Source organism: Falco punctatus (genome assembly GCF_963210335.1).
Source record: "Falco punctatus genome assembly, chromosome: Z".
Lineage (NCBI taxonomy): Eukaryota > Metazoa > Chordata > Aves > Falconiformes > Falconidae > Falco > Falco punctatus.
Window position 1 is genome coordinate 26,023,829 of NC_137586.1, and position 19,479 is coordinate 26,043,307.

The window sequence follows — 19,479 nt, forward strand, 5'->3', positions numbered from 1 at the left end:
ACCACCATCACCAATGGTTATCACTTGAACATTGTTACGGAAATAAAGGTCAGGATGGGGAGCAGGGGAGTACACTGCCACACTCCATTCCATGACTATAGTTAATTCATCTTACCCTCACCGAGTGGTGGTATGGTTATGTCTTGCCTCTGTGCCGTAAATGGTGTATTGGTAGTTTATACGCTTACAGATCTATGGTAAGTAGATAGTCAAGCACTGCTGTTTGTTATGTGTGAATTTGTATGTTGGGGTTGGTTGAAGTTGGGTTATTTGTTTTATGACGTATCATCTTTGTATACTATATAATTATATAAGAGTTAGTAAAATCACAACTGGGTGAAACATGAAACTAAAAAGTCCTGTTGCTGTTGACTATCCAAGAAGGGTTTCCCACCAATGGTGTTCTCCATCTTTCTTCGCTCTTTCCAAGACACAGTGTATCTATTCCGTATCATGATGAGTGGTGCTTAGAGTTTTGTGTCCATTGGTTTGGATGCATTCTACCAGTTGACACAGGTCATGGTGTTACAGTAGTTTCTTCACCAATGTAAGATTCATTCCAATGGGGGTAGGTAATAAATATTGACTTGATGTATAAATAGATTGTAATAATTGGTAAGACCTAACAGGGGCAGAATAATTAATGTGGTGTCCCATCATTTTAGTGAAGTTACAAACACAAATATTTGAGTTATTACTTGTATCTACAGCATTATTACCTACACCTCTAAAATCAAAAAGGGTTCTCATATAAACACATCCTTTTTCAATATACACAAGTATAGTTTCAGGGGTTTAATCAGGATGTATTTCAAAATGACAGACAGTTTTTTCAGTATCAAGACAAATGTCTTGGGCTTTGATAGTATTAGTCTCATAAATAAATCCTTGCTGTTCCTGTACAATGCATGCATTTACATCAATAGTTTGTCATTTGTTTCCATTTCATTGGGCCCATACTCTATGCTCTAATGGATAGAGTATAGCCCCATTTAATCCTAGTGCAATAATTTTGTATGCGGTGTATACCAAAGCACTGTATACTGTTAAGACAAAAGCTGTGGCTTTATTGTTGACGGGATCATAGGTAAAATTGACTACATACCACTGAGACTGGAATTCTATTTCAAATTTAGTTGCATTGTCATCACTTAGCTACTGAAAGGCTTCCACCTTCTGGACAGGCAAGCCCAATTGCTTTCTGGATGTTACTCTTTTTTTGACTTTTGTCCTGTAATTCCTCCCTAAGAGGGAGGAAGGGGTTGTCTTCCTTTCTGGGTACTGGTGCCGAAGGGGTTGAAATAAGCTCCTTCTTGTCACTGTTATCTGGAATGCTTCCACCAGACTCAAAATAATTCCAGTAGGCTGACCTTGAATCACCACTCTGGGAATACCTGGGGCCATGGCTTTCCAGTTACACCAATTGTCACCAGCCAAAGAAGCTGGGACTCAATTCACTACAGGCATGTATTTCAAAGGTAGCCCAGCTCAGTGGAGTTTCTAGATAATGGCTAGGAGACTGCGCAATAAATAGAGCAGAAACACACAAGGTATGGTATCAGCACAAAAGTATAAGAGTATTTATTTCATTGGGTTTATTTATTTTTGGAGATTTTCGTATTTCTATAATAGTTTTGAATACAATCTTAATCTTTTTAATTCCAAAATATTCTCTATCTAAAAGTAAAATATAGTTTTATGTAGACACAAAAGTTATAATTCTAGTTCTAGTAATACCTATTTTGCATGTTTATCCTTGAAGAATTTACAAAGAACTCATAATTGAAATTGGTTTCATTTTTAAACATTTTCTCTTTCATGTTCTACGTTTTTGCTTTTTGCTTTCTACTTTTCTTATTCATCATGTAAGCAAAATCTTCACAGCTATTTGAAGGGATATTCATTGATGAAGCCACAAGACACATACTGTGTAAATTTAGCATTTATAGAAGAGCTGTAGAGAGTAAAAAATAATTTGGAGTCTCTTGGTTTCAAAAGTGTGTATGTGAACAGCTCCTGTGGATAATATGGTAGCTGGTTCTGCCAAGAAGGAATAGAGAACGGGTGCTTTTGAAAAAACGGTGGTTTGGTTTAATTACAGTCCCAAATCTAGATTCAGCTGGAGAGAGGCAGATCAAAGCTTTTCAGACCCATTAGTTTTCTCATTTGCATAAGAGTTTTCCTGAACTACCCAGGAATACTAGCAGCTGAGTTCATGCCTCAGACTGAAAATCTATTATTCCAGTTTAAGAAATGAGCTCTTGGTGCTTAATTTTAAAGTAACTGATTATACATCAGGTGTCTAAATCACTGCTGGATGAAAAATCTTAACATTCGGAGTTTTTGTTGTATCATTACTTAGCTTCCATCAATAAAATTTAGTAAAAATAAAAAAAACAAAACAACAAAGAAACCCTCAAAACTCTTACATACTTGTGTAGGATCTGCAATACCAGCACATTCTAGGTATATCAGAAACTATCAGCAACAGAGAAAATATGAGCAAAGCATGGAATATCTTGACATTTCTGTTACACAGACCTTGAACTTCATTAAAAATTAACTTCCTTACCAATGTATCACCTTTTTCATGACAAACAGCATATTAATAATGTGAGCCACAAGAGGGCACCAAATAAGCATATGGCACCCCAGCTCACCTTAAAAAAACACATGGACATAACTTTGTAAAAAACATTGCAAAATATGTTCTGTAAATGCTTCAGAAAGCTGAGCAAAGTTAATTACAAAATTACAGTTTGTTGAGTAACATGAATCTCTTTTCCCCTTAAAGGCACATGTATATATAATACATGAGTTTTGATTAAAATCCATATGTATTTATCCATATAAACACATCTTCCCTTCTGTAAAGCCTTGGAAGTTACTGCTCAGGGCAATTAATTTTTAAAAGCTATGTCCATACATCACATATTATATAGTTGTTTACATCTATGAATGGAAGAGTAAGAAACTATACAATTTACCAGGTACTATGGAAGTAGCAGTTGTGAAGATCGTCTGAATCATGGAGGTGAAATGTTTTCAGAAAGGAACATGATGAATGGAAAACTGGGAAGCACAATCCTTCTGTTCCCTGTTTAAAGCCTTGTCTGTTACTTTCCTTAGGCTGCACAAAACCTTGAGATACAGATTACTGTAATCAATGAATGTAAATGGAGAATTTAGATTTGGTAGCATTTTGTATTTCATAATTCAGTAATTTTGACATAATTTTGTACAGGTATAAGTTCAATGTGCAGATACATTGCCACTGCATGGTAATTTTGAAGAATTAATGTGGTCAGGAAAAGGCTTTTCATTAAACAGTTGTAGTGTAGTTCAGGCTAAAAGTAGATAGCAAAACCTGATAGCAAGAGCTCATAGCTAGCCTTCCTGATCGAACTGTTTAATGACACTTAACAAATCTCCATATAGTATTTGCTTCCTGTTCTCAGTTTCAAGGCCCTTCTAAGCTCTGCTTCACTGTTACCTGCTCCTTTTCTCATACCACAGTCCCATGATCATCCACCCCATTAGCCCATTTGTCTGCTTTTCCCCATGTTTCTCCTCCCACAAATGTCTCTGAAATATTCTACAATTCTACTATTTTCTTTTTCTGCTTTCCTCTGAAAGTACTTTTTAAGTGATATATGTAATTATAAAAAAATCAGTGTGTTGTACTTAAGATGTCTTTTATTCCTAACAATAATTTTTATAGATATATACAAAGAAGCAAGCAGTTTAAACCTCTTGCTACAGTGAACAGGCAGGCACTCTTAAAAGGAAGTAGAGTAGGTCTACCTGATAAACTATGGACTTGGCCTAATATAGATAACCCGTTCCTACACTGTATGTACTTCATATACAAGTAAAAGTCATAGCCAGGGGCCCCTTCAGGTAAACATAGCCATGTTTGGGACCAAAGTCCAAGTGCTCTCACTGTTACATTTTTAAATGAATTTATGGTTTGAAAAACAGGGAGACAATTTCTAAGGACTGATGATAAAATCTTGGATCCCTCTGTACATGGGAGCAATGTCTTAAACTTTTAGGAGAGTACTAGGTGTCCATTTTTGTCTGGTTCAGACTGCAGCCTAATCCAGTTTTTGATCATTTAAAAGTCTGGATGTAGGATGCTGTCTGACTTGGTATAATTGAGAGGTGTTCACTCCAAATCACATTGTTGGAAGAGTGTCAACAGGTGCTGTGACTGTTTATGGTAGTTGTATCAAGATATTTCCATCTATAGGGAAAGAAAAGTATGGTGACTGTTACTGTTAACAATGTAAAGGGCAGGTCAAAAATGGAAGTCTCAAGAAACCAACAGGTAAAATGGCGATTGTCAAGAATATTCACACCTGGACTTTACACTCCAAGCCATGACTTTCAAGAGACAGTGCTACAAAGAAAAAAGCTGTGAGAGGTCACAAAATAAACCCCAAATGCTGGCATACATAGAGGGCAACTATTGAGGACAGCTGCTCTTGAGGCAGCCTTGCACTCTTAAGGAATCCTCTGTTGGTAACTCCTGTTGTCAAGTTTATTTGCTTGGTAATGACTCAGTCTCAATTAGAAATGTACACGTTGCTGAAAGACAAGCAAGTCAAAAAGCTGCTGTAGAAAAATATTACGACAATCCATCCCCACACACACACACATTTTTTTTTTCTCTGCAAGATGAAAAGTATTGATTGTGAACTGTAACCTTTTGGAAATGAATTCAGTTCTCAGGATGAAAAGGTTGGACTCCACTAATATAAGTTATGTCAGGAGATGGATAGAAGGGCATTTTAATGAACACAGATTATCCCTCAGACAATGGTGGAGGGGAGAAAGCAGCACATAGGAAAGTGAGATTGTAAAGAGAAATTAGGAGAAACTGTCCTAGGACAACTTTTTATTATCCCTTTATATTTTGTGGCCTCCCATATGTAAACTAATGCTGTCTATGCTACCCCACCACTACTGCAGTAACAAGCATGGAGGTCAGGTGAGGTACCGGCGCTTACCAGGACACATGTAAATTTGTAATACGGATTACGAGAAGCAACAAACGAGCTGATGCTATAGGCCATAGGCTGTACCTCAAACGGCTGTGCCCAAGGCTCAGCGGGCGGCTGGGAAGCAAATCACGCCCCCCAGGCAGCCCGGATACATCGAGCTCAGCGCAAGCCAGGCCCCGGGGCTCCCGTCGCAGCCGGGCTGCAGCCGGGCGTTGGCAGGGGGCACGGGGTGACAGCGGTGACAGCTCCTCCCCGGGCTCGCCCGCAGAGCCGCCGAGCGAGGCTGGGCCCGTCTCGGGGCGCGGGGGGCGGCCGGACGGGAGGGGAGGGAGAACGGGGCCACAAAGAGGCGAGACTGGAAACAGCAGCAGTCCCGAGGCGGCGGGGAGGCGGCTATCGGCCTTCACTGGCGCCGCAGCTCCCCTCGGTCCCCGGCCCGGCGGCAGAGCCCGCTGCGCCGGGACAGCGGCCCGGGCCCCGCCAGCGGCTGGAGCGGGCAGCGGCAACGGCTGGGGCCTTGCCGGCGCCTCGCGCCCCTCTCGCGTCACCGCCGGGCTGCGTTGCCGTAGCAACAGCAGCACGTCGGGGAAGGGCGAGCTCCGCCCCGGCCGGTTGGCCCCGCCTCCCGCCACGTGACCTGCCCGCCCCGCCGTGCTGGCGCGTGCCTGCCGCTTCCGGGGGGGAGCGCTGGGGTGTGCCGCGCCGGTAACTTTGGCGGAGCGGGTGGGGAGCGGCGGCGACATGTCCGGCAACGGGTTCAGCTACAGCGAGCAGGGGGGAGAGGCGGCACCCGAGCTGGCCCAGGAGGCGGCGGCCAGCACGACCCCTTCGGCTTCCGCGGCCTTCGGGCTCTTCAGCAGCGGCACGAAGAAGTAAGGGAGGCGGGCCGGGCGGCGGCGGCGGCGGCGGCCTGTCCCGGGCAGGGGTTGCTGGGCGGCCGAGCGGTGACCGGTTCTGTGAGCCTCAGGGCGGTGCTCGACGGGCGGGACCCTGCCCTCCGGCGCGGGGGCCGGGCGGCGGGGCTCGGCGTGCGGCCTCGGGGCTTCTCCCGGGGAGGGGCAGCGCCAGGGGCCGTGGCTGGAAGCGGAGCCTCGGCTGCCCGCTCTTACCCCCGCGGGACTCCGCGGAAAAGTTCACTGTGCCGTACCTTTGACGTGTTTGTAGGGCACTGGGTAATATGTGAATTTTTTTGTTTGTAAGAAAAACTGGTTTACCTTTTTTTTCCCTCAGTTTTGATAGTTAAGCACACTGGTACTAGTTTAATTTTGCCTTCAAATGTAGGTTAAAAAAGAAGTGCTTAGAAGTATTTGTGGGAGATGTAGTTGATCATGGCGAGGTGCCCAGCTTGAAGTGAGCGTTAACAGCGTTGTGTCTTGGTCAGAAGTCAAAATGAGGAAATGGAGGAGAAAAAAACCAGGCAAAGTGCACTGGCGCAGGAAGCCTTCAGCTCCTGAAAGGAAAAGTTAATTGCAGAGGAGAAAAAAACCCGTGTCTAAAGGGAAGGATCAAGAGGTTTGCTAAGCTGGAGTTTTATCCTACAACAAATTGAAAATCTATTCCAAGAGCAACCAATAAAAAGCACCATAAACTAAGGTCTCATGTACATTAGAAAATCAATCGCTACTTCTTCAATTTGACTATTCTGCACAAAGAAAACATCCATGCTTTAGGAACTTAAACTGATATGTTTATTTTTGCACCACACCAAAGTAAATAATAGCGTGAAGCCGCTGTCACTCTGATGCTTCTCTCTGTAGGACAGCAGCTGATAGGCCTCCCTCCTCAGTTTGCTAGACAAGGCACATTTATCTTCTGTTGCTGGTCCGCTAAATACTTTATTCTTTTGTTCTGTTCCAGTTACAATTTTCACAGCTGTACTGTGGATGCTGGTCTGCTGACTTGTGTGTTGTAGCTGATTTATGACTTTTGCACCCTTTTCCTGTCCTCTTCCATAGAAAACAACTTTTCACTTTATTTCTTAACCATTATTTTGCTGTTTCTTTACCACAGAGTGGGGTACCCCAATAATTGATCATGGCCATAATTCTCTACATAACTCATTTAATCATAGGCTTCAGACTGTTTTGCAGGTGAAGTATAGCTCTCTCTGTTTTATCAAATGCAGAAGCTGAAGTGACTTAACTTAGCTGACGCTGTCCAATGCTTGGGAGGTAGTATAGCTCTGGGGTCCTGCGATGTTTTGTACACACGTATGTATATGATTGCATCCCAGTATGAAAGAACCAGAATAGCTTGCGAGATGTAGACATGCCTTATTAATTAATTGCTCCTCCAGTCTTGCTCTTACACCTACAGGAGGGGAGAAAAGATCCATCCTCTAAAGCAGGGGTCCTCAAACTTTTTAAATGGGGCCGGTGCGCAGATGAAGTGGCACGCAGTCATCTGCAGCTGCTTGGTTTCCGGTGGGGGGGTGTCTGTAAATACCAGGGGCTGGATTGAGGACCCTGGGGGGCCGTATCCGGCCCATGGCCCGTAGTTTGAGGACCCCTGCTCTAAAGTAAGGGCTTGAGAGGAAAGTAGGCGATAATCTCTGTGGTCTTTTGTAGCTCACAGACAAATTCTTACTGAAATATGAACTTGTCCATGATTCAGACCTGTGTGTGTAAGCTCCGAGTATGGATTGGATAGCTGAGGAACAGACACTGTGCAGGAAGATTATGAAACTTAGTGTGAAAAAGCCACTGGACTACAAGTGAGGGTTATTGTTAGAAAAACAGACTGTTTGGAAAATTTAATAGTCATTATCAAGCATGTAGCATGTATGTCGCATAGTTTACCTGCTAATAGGCCAAAAACTCCTTATTGAGAAACAAATGAAATTTCTTATCCTTAGAGCTGAAATGGAAATCTTTTAAGAACAGGAAGTGTAGCCTAGATGGAAGACATTTTATCTTCTGGTGGTTTGGTTTTGTGTTCTTTAAACTGGGCAGACCTGATCCCTCCCTTCTGGGCATACAGAGAAATGCAAGATGTGTCTGCATCCTGTGTGTTGAAGTGTGGGGACTGTTCCATTGGTGAAAATAAAATTAGTTACAGCTTTTCAGAGTTTGTGTGCTGATCTTTCTTGATTGTCACTCAACACTTCTTAGATGTACTTATGTCACATATCATTGTGATGTTTCAGTGCTTGGCAAACTTTTTTTTTTGTTTCTGAGGGATTCTTCCTTACACCTACTGATGATATAAAAAACTCTTCCTCAGGAGGGGGCAAATATATTAATATATAGCCCAGTATATTGATTGTTGCTGCAGAAACTGTCAGACTAGAGGCCTGCACTTGGCTGTTTTCAGTGAATCTGAACAATATCATGTGGTTAAAGTATAAATATCAAGATATTACTCTAAACACTTGCTTTAAAAAATCCTAGTCTCTTTTATGTTTTCTGTCTTTTCCTGTTTGTCATGAAGACAAAAAGCCAAAATGCTTTTGAAATAAAAAATTGTTTATTAGGTTAGGCTGTTTTCAATTTTGCGGCATTTATTCAGAACAGCCTACAACAAGTTGCACACAGAGGCACAAATTACTGTTACTAGACTTAAATGTGAAGTCTAAAGTTGACCTGATATAAATTATTTGTCCTAACTGTTTTGGTTTTAGTGCTTCAGTAGAAATACCTAGCTGAAGTACATACCTAAAACTTCTGAGCATCCCTGGGTGTTAAAAGCCCATATGTCTTACTCTCTTGCTAAAGCTGCCTTTTTTACTTTTAGCAATTCTACAACTGATTGATCACTTTTAATTACAAATAGAATCTTCAATTCAGTTAATTAACATAGTATTTTTTGACATGTTAAAGTTTTGTGGTTTGGTTGAGACACATGATAACAGTATTGAAAATATCTCAGTGCCTCAAAACTTCTGTCATGATGACATCTTAAACCTGAGTAAGTGGAAAGTCTCACTGCTGGAAGATCAGTAAAGATGAAATAGTAATTGAAATAATTTTCTTAATATAAACAAGGCACAATAGGTTGCATGTAGTATATGCAAATAGTATGTTTCCCATTACTTAATATATTGTATGTATCCAGTGCAGTGAGGGAAAAAAAGATTGAAAAAATAAAACTTTGGTCTGCTTTTATCAGGTAACTGTATAAATGCTCAGGACCAAAGTGAGTGAGAAAAGGAGGAGGTTTTTCTAAACCATTATATAAGTTATTAAATATAACATGTATGTAAGAAAGTGTTTTTTTACTGTTTTTGGCTAAACTAAAATGTTCTTGAATAAGAGATTTCACAACAAATACATGAGTTTGGAGCTAGTTTTTTCTGTGAGTATTGAATCCTGACTAAAGAGGCAAATATAACTTGCCTATTTGGTATGTATTGCTTTTAAAAAAACTTTTGATTAGTTAGATCACTTCAAATACATCAGAGAGGGATCTAGTGTTCAGAGGATGGAAACTTCGTGTTCATTTTGTTAGATACCTCAATAACTGAACAATTAAAAAACCTTGTGTACCTCAGATAAGTCAATCTAAACCTTGTTGTGTGGAATGGGCCCCACTGCATGGCTGGAGATACCTTTTCCTTTCCCGTTCCCTCTTTCATGCTAGTCACATGAGCTGACATGTATGGTATTCCTTTATACAGTTTGTTTAGTTACATTTTAGGAATTTGTGTGTTCAGATAGGTGGTCTTACACTTCTCTGTGAGCTGATTATGTTTTAGACATAGGTCACTCTATCTACTCCAGGTGTACATCATTCAGATGCCCCACATCTTTGAAAAAGAAGAAAAAGGGTCAGGTTGTGGGCTGCCAGAATAGTGGAAATGTGCTGTAGGCAAGTGTTTGCCGATAACAGGAGTTTTCAGTAGAAAACTGCTGAGAGCCAAGAAGTCGTGTAAATCTTATGGACAAGCTGAATCCAGCCTGTGGACCTCAAGCTATTTCTCCATGGTCTAGATTGGTGGAGTCCATGAAATAAACACTGCCTATTTGGAAGACTGTGAGAATCCTCTGTGTTGTTTAGAGAGATACTGTTTGATGCACATCGCCTAAGTGTATTTTTATAGTTACACTATGTACTGTTGCTCTGTCTAGAGGGATGAAAAGTCCAGCCATCTTCCAACTTAAGAAAACCTGGAGAGATAATTAGTAACACAGAATCCATGTTAACTGTGTACCTTAGGGTGTAGCTGTTACTGTGTGCTAATTGTGGGTGGGCAGAGGCTTTTCATCTATATTAACCGCATTTTAAACAAAACTTACCTCCAGGTAGTATTAAAATATAATAATGTTTGGTTCTTCAAAATGATACAATTTAAGCTGTAAAACTAGCTATTGTTGTATCTAAACCAAATGAACTTAAGGTGAACCATGAGTAACGCCAGTAGATACCAATTGATAAGTACACTATTGAAGCAGGTGGCAAATTTATAACATGCATTTTCAGCTTTACTGATTTGCATCTTTAAACTGTATTCCTGCCAAGCAAAATAAATTTATAATTTATTAGATTACTTTTTTTCCTGCAGATCTAGTTTATGCATTCTGTTGAGCTATTCATCAGAAAATGTGGCAGGGCTGAAAACCTGGGTTTTTTGCTGAGATTTGCAAGCCTGTTTTGCAGAGAGCTGATCTAAGGTGGTGATTTCATTAAGGTACTCATTCCCCAGTTCTCTGTGCATAACACTTTCCAAATTCATGAGAGCTAAAAACTTGCTTTCAACAGCTGCCAGAGATGTTCTTGGAGCCTTAAGTTGATCTGGTTTTGCTGTGGTGTAGCCTGTTCAACCAGTCAAGGAAAGCTTGTATGTAGACTGCCATTTGTGAAATTCTTGGAGGAATCTCCAGCCCTAATAGCCAAACTTCATGCATCCGCTAGCTCATTGGCACAACTACTTTCTTTCCCCATCTGTTTTAGTGGCGCTGTGCCCACTATTATGGTGATATGCCAGTTTAGTAGGATGTGCAGGACAGCAAAGATGAGTGGTTTGGATGAACTGATGACTGTACAAGATAAAATCTGAACCCTGTAGTCAATACACCTTGTAGTCAGTACCAGGATAGGTACTAAATCCAGTGTATGAATATAGGCATACTGTTGCAGAGCACTTCTCCAGCTGAAATTGGTCAGATCTGATGGGAAAGTGGCACAAGCTGAATATATTCTTATTGACATGCACTTTGCACATATGAGGATGCAAGCAATGAACTGTTGATTTGCTGTGTTTATCTGTAATGTAGTAATTAAAAATTTTTAGAGGCTTTTTATTTCCTCAGAAAGGGAAGTTTGTAGTTCAGGGTCTTCTCTGTGGTTTCTGCGTATTTATTATGTTGTCATATATTTGCCTTAGATGCTTGCTATGATCTGCATCCTGAATGGCATTAAAAATACATTTCTGTAACACTATCATACCATAAGGCTGACACTTGCAAGGTGTTCAAGATTTTCTTAGTTCTGCTTTTCCGAAGGCTATCCTTATCTATGCCACCCTGCAGTAGTTTTCTTACTTTGAGAAAACCAGAATTCTTCTGGCATATAAAGATATTTTTTTTTTTACATTCTGCTAGAAGATGAAGAGCATTGTAATGCTTTTTAATGGTGTTTCTGAAACGCTGTGGACATATATGTAAACATACTAATGCTGTTGTAGGTTCTGGCAGTGACAGCACTACCTTTGTGGTAATATCTTTAAAAGAAGCCTTTTCCCACCATTTCAGGAAAGGTGGAAATAAAGCTTCACACTCTCCTATAACCACTTCACAACTATCAGATGCTGCAAAGTGATCTGCAAATTCTGATTGTTGGCCTCAAGACAGACTAAATCTGTCTTGAGCAGCACCACCTCAGACACCACTTTTTCAGCCTTCAAGAAACTGACCTCTGCTACCAAGGAAGATTTTTCTTTCACAGAAGCTTCCCTGCAGCATCGTAGGTGCGGGCGCTATGGGAAGAGGTCGCATGCAGTGGGATTGCAAGATCTTTTTCCTCCTTTCAGACAACCTTTCCTGTTGCTGGATGAAGTAGTGTCTATAACTACTTTACTGACAACAGATAATCTTAGATTAAATCACAGCCCTTTCCAGAAAGGGTCTCAAACAGCTTTGTCATACTAGCTGCCATCTGGTTAGAGCTTTTGAAATGTACATAGTTTGCATATCTGCATTGATGTTGGTAGCAGCAACTCACAGGTGTTCATGCACTGAGTTGCTAAAGCATTCTTCAGGTACTAGCTTCACAGCAGGGAACTGGAAGATGCTTTATTCAGTTACCCTTTCTATATCCTTCCTCCATGAGAAGGGTGAGTTACATTATGTTGCTGTTAAGACTGGAACTGGTCTTGTTTTCCCTGTGGCTCTCAGCCTTACAGGATGTTATAGTTACCCTGGTTTTCCTCTCATCACTGCTGTCTGTCCTTTGAAACTATCAAGTTTGCTTTTGGGGTAGTAGCATGTTTAGTTTTCAGATTGAAAAATTAGGTGTGGCTTTGAAGGAAATAAATTATTTCTCCTCTCAATTTCTCTTTAAACCACAGTTAAAGCTACACTTCCAGCCAAATGATTTGAGTCTCCCTTGAAATACTTGAATTCTGTGTTGGTGTTGTGAATTGGCAATAAATATGAATAGTGTTCTGATGGAAGACGATGGCAATACTGAATAGCACCACAAGATGTCATTCAAACAGTTTGTGGTATAGAGTGAAACACTGAAACTCAGATTTCTTAATTTCCTGCTAGAGGAAGACCCCAAATCAACAGCAAAATACTTACATTGCCGCATGTATTTGCTGCTGTTTTAACTTCCATGTTACATGGCTCTGAAATCGTTTTACAGTTCCTCTTTAAGTGTTAAATTCACACTTGTTTAGCGTTTATACAATAGTCTGAGCTAGAATAAGCCAATTTATTTTAAGGATTTTGCGTTGCCAGTAGATTTTTTACTGTATGTTTTTTTTTAACTTATTTTAATTTTTTTTACATTATTTGGGGAGGGGGGGGCATGGGACCTTCCATAGGATTAAATTACTACTTGGGTGCCAAGACCAAAGGTTAAGCTGCTCTGTCACTGTGGGTTTTCTGTTTCAAGCTTGGTAACATTCACAATATTTTGAACTTTATGTTGAAATGTGTTGCTGTGCTGCAGGCAAAAAACCCCCCATAAATCTTGGGTATCCTGTGGTTAAGTGTGTCATCCACATTGAAATCTCCTAAAGACTTTGAATGCAAGAACAATGCAGCTGATATTGTGTAAGTATGCAGTGGATGGAGAACTTAAACCAGGAAATGCATTATTAAAACTCTGTTGAATGAATTTTTGTAACTTTCGTTCTTGATCTATGATAGGTGGTTCCATAATACTGGAACTGGTAAAGCTTGCTTCCTCCCCTGTGGTGGATTTGTTTGCCACTTCCCAGATCTTACCTTGCAGTAACACAGTGCTGTCCTTGTATATGAAAATCCACTGTCTCACCATGAGTTTGTTTAAAAGTCCTTCCTCTTTCTTAGAGGTGATTAAAACTGTTCCCAGGTTTTGGGGCATACAGATGGCATGGGCAGCAGTCACAATTAAATTCGTAATTAATAAAACAATGGGCTGATAAACTTCCGTGATTAAAGATTTTGTAGCTAAAGGATTATTGTTGCATTGCCAGCTGGACTTCAGTTGCAGTTTTGATACTTAGGAAACTTCTGCTTTTTACAAAGAAAGCCTTATGATTAGGGGGTGACTTCTTTCAGTAACTGGGTACATTAAAACTGTAGCAAAGCTAGAAATTAATGGGTTTTATCTTATGGTATTGCTTATTGCTAAAAAGAATAGGAGGTACAGACGATGTGTATTTTATCTGAGTGGACTAGGTGTTCTCTTAAAAACAGCTGTTGGGAACATGTAGGTGCAGTGGCAAATGATATGCCACAAATTATAGGTTAGTATTTTAGTGTGATTAAAGGTTTGTGATAGTTCCTACATGAAGACTAACTGAAAGGCCCAGATTTATCACTAACATAGCTTGTTTAACTATAGGAGTGACACACAGTTATTCCTGCTTTTCTTTGTTTTTCTGTAAAAGTGGGTAATGTTTCTCAGTGAAGTCTAAAATCCCAGTCTTAATCTGAGCAAGATGCTAGTTTTAGTGGCCCAAGTGTGCTGCTAAGACTATGACATATTCAGAGTTGTTCTTTAGTTACTGTTTCCTGTACGTAAGACTACAGTCTGTTAAAATAGTTTGGTGGGATGCTCTCTTGAGTATCAGGCTTTAGGGTTTGGTATTTTAGTGGTGTTTTTCTTTTCTTTCCCTCGTGTTTTGGGGCATTGGGGTGCTGTTTTTGTAATGTTTGGGTTTTGTCTTCTTAGTGTCAGGGGAGTAGAGGGAGCATGAGAGAGAATGAGAACATTTTTTGTTTAGTTTCTTACAGTAACATCTGTAAGAGTAATCCTGACATAGGACCTATGACAGGCCTACTGGATCCTATCATACCCATACCCCTATTACATCCAGAAATGGTACAAAGGCATATGAAGAAAACAGTGCTTTGTGGTAGAAAGACAAAAAGTATTCTACCTTAAAGGCTACAGTCATAAAATACGGAAACATGGAAGACAGAATTTGTTTCAGTCTGCTTAATGTTCAACCAGTGATTTAAAGAGAGTGTATTATTCTGGATGTGTTTTGTGATGTCCATCATGTTGTGTCATCGCAGGTCTCTCATGTGTGATGCTTGCTTGAGAGAAAGTTAGGTGTTGAATTTGCATTTCTAATTTACACGCCCTTAGCTTTCAAATTCTTACACTGAGGAATACAAGCCTGTGCTGGTAAACATTATAAAGGCAGCTGAGTACTTATTCCTTAATAAACTAATAATTGGCTTGTTGCCTTTTTTAGTAGATGCTATGCAGATAATATACATTGTATTTCATAACCTGTTCATGTCATATATGAGTATAATATTTCTAATTATAGTCCATACCAGTGCTTTCAGTTGGCAACATTGGAGGACAGTGGGGCCATATTACATAGAGGTTAAGACACTAGACTACAACTTCGTGAAATCTCATTACATTCTTAGATATGGCAATGGGCAGACAGGTGGGAGTCTTTTTCCAAGTAAATTTCAGTAAATCATCTCAGCCCTTATTGGTTGGGAAAATGGGCTCAGAGACTGTATGTTTACTCTTCCAAAGTTTTTTTGGTTTTTTTGGCAGCCACTGTTGTTGGGACTGCTACTCTCCTGCTTCATATAGCTCCATATTTGTAAACTGTCAGATCAGGCTTCTTTAAACTTGATTTTGCTTCTAAAGTAATAAAGCTTATATTTCAGTCATCTGTAATAAAGACCTAGCTCTTTAAGGCTAGAATTGCTCTCAAAGTTTTAACAGGGAGAGGCAAGGATATTGATACAGCTGAAGGGTTGCTTGCATTTTCCTGAGCTCCTGGCAGGTGGATGTAAGTAATGAAGAAATTATTTAACATTGTGTACTGAAGAACTGTCACTTCAGAATAACTAGTGAGTGTAGAAACATGAACAGCAGTATGAAACTTGCATTTATACTTCCTTCATTTTAGGTTTTGAGGGATTTCAGTTAAGGTTTCAAATTCCCTTAAATCTTCCTAATGCTCAGAAGATGAAAATATTTTTGTACAGTACAATAAACTGCATTATGAAAGACTGAAATGCATTTTCCCTTCCCATCGTTCATTGAGGCTGCTGATAAGAGTTTTTTGGAGGGAACTGACCTTTGAAATCTGTGTAGGATATTTGTTTCTAGAAATTGAAAACAGCCAGGGAGTGGGTATCCTGTTACTTAGATTTTTTTTTTTTTTGCATAGACCTCAGTCTTGGCATGGAAGCTTGGTTGAGTGCAGTCAGCTTTTTTCTTTTTTTTTCTTTTTTTTTCTTTTTTTTTCTTTTTTTTTCTTTTTTTTTCTTTTTTTTTCTTTTTTTTCTTTTTTTTTCTTTTTTTTTCTTTTTTTCTTTTTTTCTTTTTTTCTTTTTTTTCTTTTTTTTCTTTTTTTTCTTTTTTTTCTTTTTTTTCTTTTTTTTCTTTTTTTTCTTTTTTTTCTTTTTTTTCTTTTTTTCTTTTTTTCTTTTTTTTTCTTTTTTTTCTTTTTTTTTCTTTTTTTTCTTTTTTTTCTTTTTTTTTCTTTTTTTTTCTTTTTTTTTCTTTTTTTTCTTTTTTTTCTTTTTTTTCTTTTTTTTCTTTTTTTTCTTTTTTTTCTTTTTTTTCTTTTTTTTCTTTTTTTTCTTTTTTTTCTTTTTTTTCTTTTTTTTCTTTTTTTTCTTTTTTTCTTTTTTTTTCTTTTTTTTTCTTTTTTTTCTTTTTTTTCTTTTTTTTCTTTTTTTTCTTTTTTTTCTTTTTTTTTCTTTTTTTTTCTTTTTTTTTCTTTTTTTTTCTTTTTTTTTCTTTTTTTTTCTTTTTTTTTCTTTTTTTTTCTTTTTTTTTCTTTTTTTTTCTTTTTTTTTCTTTTTTTTTCTTTTTTTTTCTTTTTTTTTCTTTTTTTTTCTTTTTTTTTCTTTTTTTTTCTTTTTTTTTCTTTTTTTTTCTTTTTTTTTCTTTTTTTTTCTTTTTTTTTCTTTTTTTTTCTTTTTTTTTCTTTTTTTTTCTTTTTTTTTCTTTTTTTTTCTTTTTTTTTCTTTTTTTTTCTTTTTTTTTCTTTTTTTTTCTTTTTTTTTCTTTTTTTTTCTTTTTTTTTCTTTTTTTTTCTTTTTTTTTCTTTTTTTTTCTTTTTTTTTCTTTTTTTTTCTTTTTTTTTCTTTTTTTTTCTTTTTTTTTCTTTTTTTTTCTTTTTTTTTCTTTTTTTTTCTTTTTTTTTTCTATACTATACTTAAAAGAATGGAACAAAATTCTACAGTGCTGGGTAAAATAATTGAGGTGTCTTGTACTCCTAAAGGGTGAAACTTTGAGGTTACACTGAAACCACATCTAACTGTTGCAGCAGCAAGCCTTTGTTCTTCTACATATGAACATATAGATCAGTATTTTACTCTGTAAGTATCTAATGCTTGCTAATATTTCTTAGGAAAAGATTAAAAAAAAACCCCAAAACATTAGTTCATGTAGCAATGAATTTCCAAATGAATTCATCAAGACCTTGTAGTTTTCTTCTATTTTTCTCTTTTCCCTCCGCCCCTGCCTCCACCGCTTTTCTCTTAGGAAAGCAAGGCTGGCTGTAAACAGGTCTTCATGCCTGAATTTCTCTGGCTTCTATCTTCCCTGTCAACATTTCAAAATGTTTTAATTTGAAATGTATGATAAAATACTTTATATGAGCAATTAGAAATACATTTTGTCATTAAATACCAATTTCTTCTGTCTTCACAACTTAAAGTCACCTTTTGCCTCTTTGTTTTTGTTACACACACAGGTAATGCGTACTTACCATGTGATAACTATACTGTCTGCTTTTGTTATTCACAACTTCTGGGAGGTTGTCTTCGGCATTTACTTTAATTTTGTGCTGTGTAACTTCCTTCAGTTTTGCTACTTGATTCTCAAGTTCAAATTACTGTTTTCATGTTTTCTACTTTCTCACTTACAAATGTTCTTGGCATTTTTTCATGTTAATTTTTTAACTTTTTTTATTAGGTAAATTTACTCCTAGACTTGAACGTTAAGCAGTTGCTACAACGTCTTATTCATGCAAAATTCTTGAGTTTTAGTCAGATACTGATTTGTTTTGAAAAGTGGTTGCTGTGCTGGTTGTGCCAAGGAGCCAAAGCATCTTCCTACCAATTACATGAGAACTAGGTGATCACAGCTTAGTTATGTTACCCTGTGCTTTAACTTCTACTGATGTCTCTGTCAATTTGGGCAGGATTGTATGAATTGGCAATAGAAAACTGGCAGCAGGAGCATAGTACTAGAAGCAGCTTTCTAAATGAAGTCCAGTCTTCTGCTAGGTAACTTTGATAACGGTTGTCATCTAGATCTTTTCACAAGGTAAGGATTAAAACTTAAGCAGAAGGAATTAGAAATCTCTGAAACTTCTGTATCTTACTAGGGCAAAGTCTCAAGTAGGGTGTTTCAAGGTGATCTAAAAGAACTGAAACTTACTTGCTATCCTACGAGGAATAGGTGGACAGAAATGGTCAGCAAAGGAAACTATCTCTGTGGCCAGGAATGGGAATAAAGAGCTGCCAAAAAGTGCATCAAGCTAACCTTCCTAGAGAAGTTAGTTGCAAGTGGAAGTACACAGAGAGATTAGAAGGTAAAAAAAAAAAGGCATATTGTTTAAGGTATTTTAGGTACAACCTAAACCAACTAATATTTGATTTCTGATATAAAAAAAAAGGATCTAGAGCTGAGGGAAAAATACGGACCGCCTAAAGAAGTGTGAGGATAAAGAGCTGAACACAAGCATGTTTGCTTTAACTGATCTCAACAGTATGCAAAACTGCAGAACAAAGTTAAATGGGAAATGTAAAGGACTGAAGCAAACAACTAAATAAACACAGCAGCAGAAGACAGACCACATAGCTCTTTGAATGCTTACAGAAGTAACTAAAACTGGTAAAAACCTTTGAGTGTGATCCAGACGCAACGCAAGGAGTTCCCTGTGATATTTAGGAAATGATGCTGAAGCAGGTGAGGAAATAGAACACTTTTCTTTTAAAAATAATACTTAACTATTAAGCTGTGAAGTGAAGCCAATATTTACAACAGGCCATCTGTATTAGGTTGCTGCAGTGTTTCATGAAAGACTTGGTTTTGAAAAAGCAGTTAGACTTCAGTTGGAAGTTGTATGTAGGTGTCTGCATCTTGAATTTTGCATGTTTGTTTTCTGGATTGTTAGTAAAATATGTTGTTTGGGTGTTTTCCCCATCTAGTTGAGATTAATTTTGTAGATGTGTATTGAAGTGTGTGGACAATGCAGATTTCTCATGGAGTGGCACAGAATAGATGCAGTACCGGGTCTGAAAATGAGGAAACTATCCCTTACATGTAGGAAAAATGCTGTTAAAGGTTTATGGAGGAATGGATGACAACATTGTGTCTCATTGTAAATAATTCTGGCTTTGGCTTAAACCTCTTTTTCTTTTCAATCAGAAATTCTGAGGGCAGTGATAAATCAGAATATATCTAGGTTTTGTATTCACTTCTGAAATGCTGTCTGGCTGAGATGGTGTTAATTTTCCTCATGGCAGCCTTCATAATGTTGTGTTTTGTATCGGTAGCTAGAAAGGTGGTGGTAGCACACCAGTGTTCTGGCTGCTGCTGAGCAGCGCTCACACAGCATCGAGGCTGCCTCCCCCTACAAAGGCCAGTAGGCTGGGAGTGGGCAAGATGTTGGGAGGGAACATAGCCAGGACAGCTGACCCAAACTGACTAAAGTGATATTCCATACCATGTGATGTCTCTTTAGCAATAAAAGCTAAGAGAAAGGAGGAGAGGGCAGGAACAATGATATTTGTTATTACGACATTTGTCATTATGACATTTGTCTTCCAGAGCAACTGCAATGTGTACTGAAGCCCTACTTCCCAGCTTGCTGATGGAAAGTAGAGAA

General features: G+C 38.4%; 1 protein-coding gene across 6 annotated transcripts in view; it reads left to right on the forward strand.

The window, feature by feature from the left end:
- Positions 1-5,633: 5,633 nt before the first annotated feature.
- AP3B1 (adaptor related protein complex 3 subunit beta 1) overlaps positions 5,634-19,479 on the forward strand; it is a 161,602-nt gene continuing 147,756 nt past the window's right edge. For 3 of the 6 annotated variants that reach the window (XM_080370906.1, XM_080370907.1, XM_080370908.1), the window contains exon 1: positions 5,634-5,878. In XM_080370906.1, coding sequence (XP_080227032.1) covers positions 5,748-5,878 — 131 coding nt within the window. In that variant the 5' untranslated portion in view covers positions 5,634-5,747. The remainder of the gene's footprint in view (positions 5,879-19,479) is intronic. The other 3 variants (XM_080370903.1, XM_080370904.1, XM_080370905.1) reach the window with 2 other exon arrangements.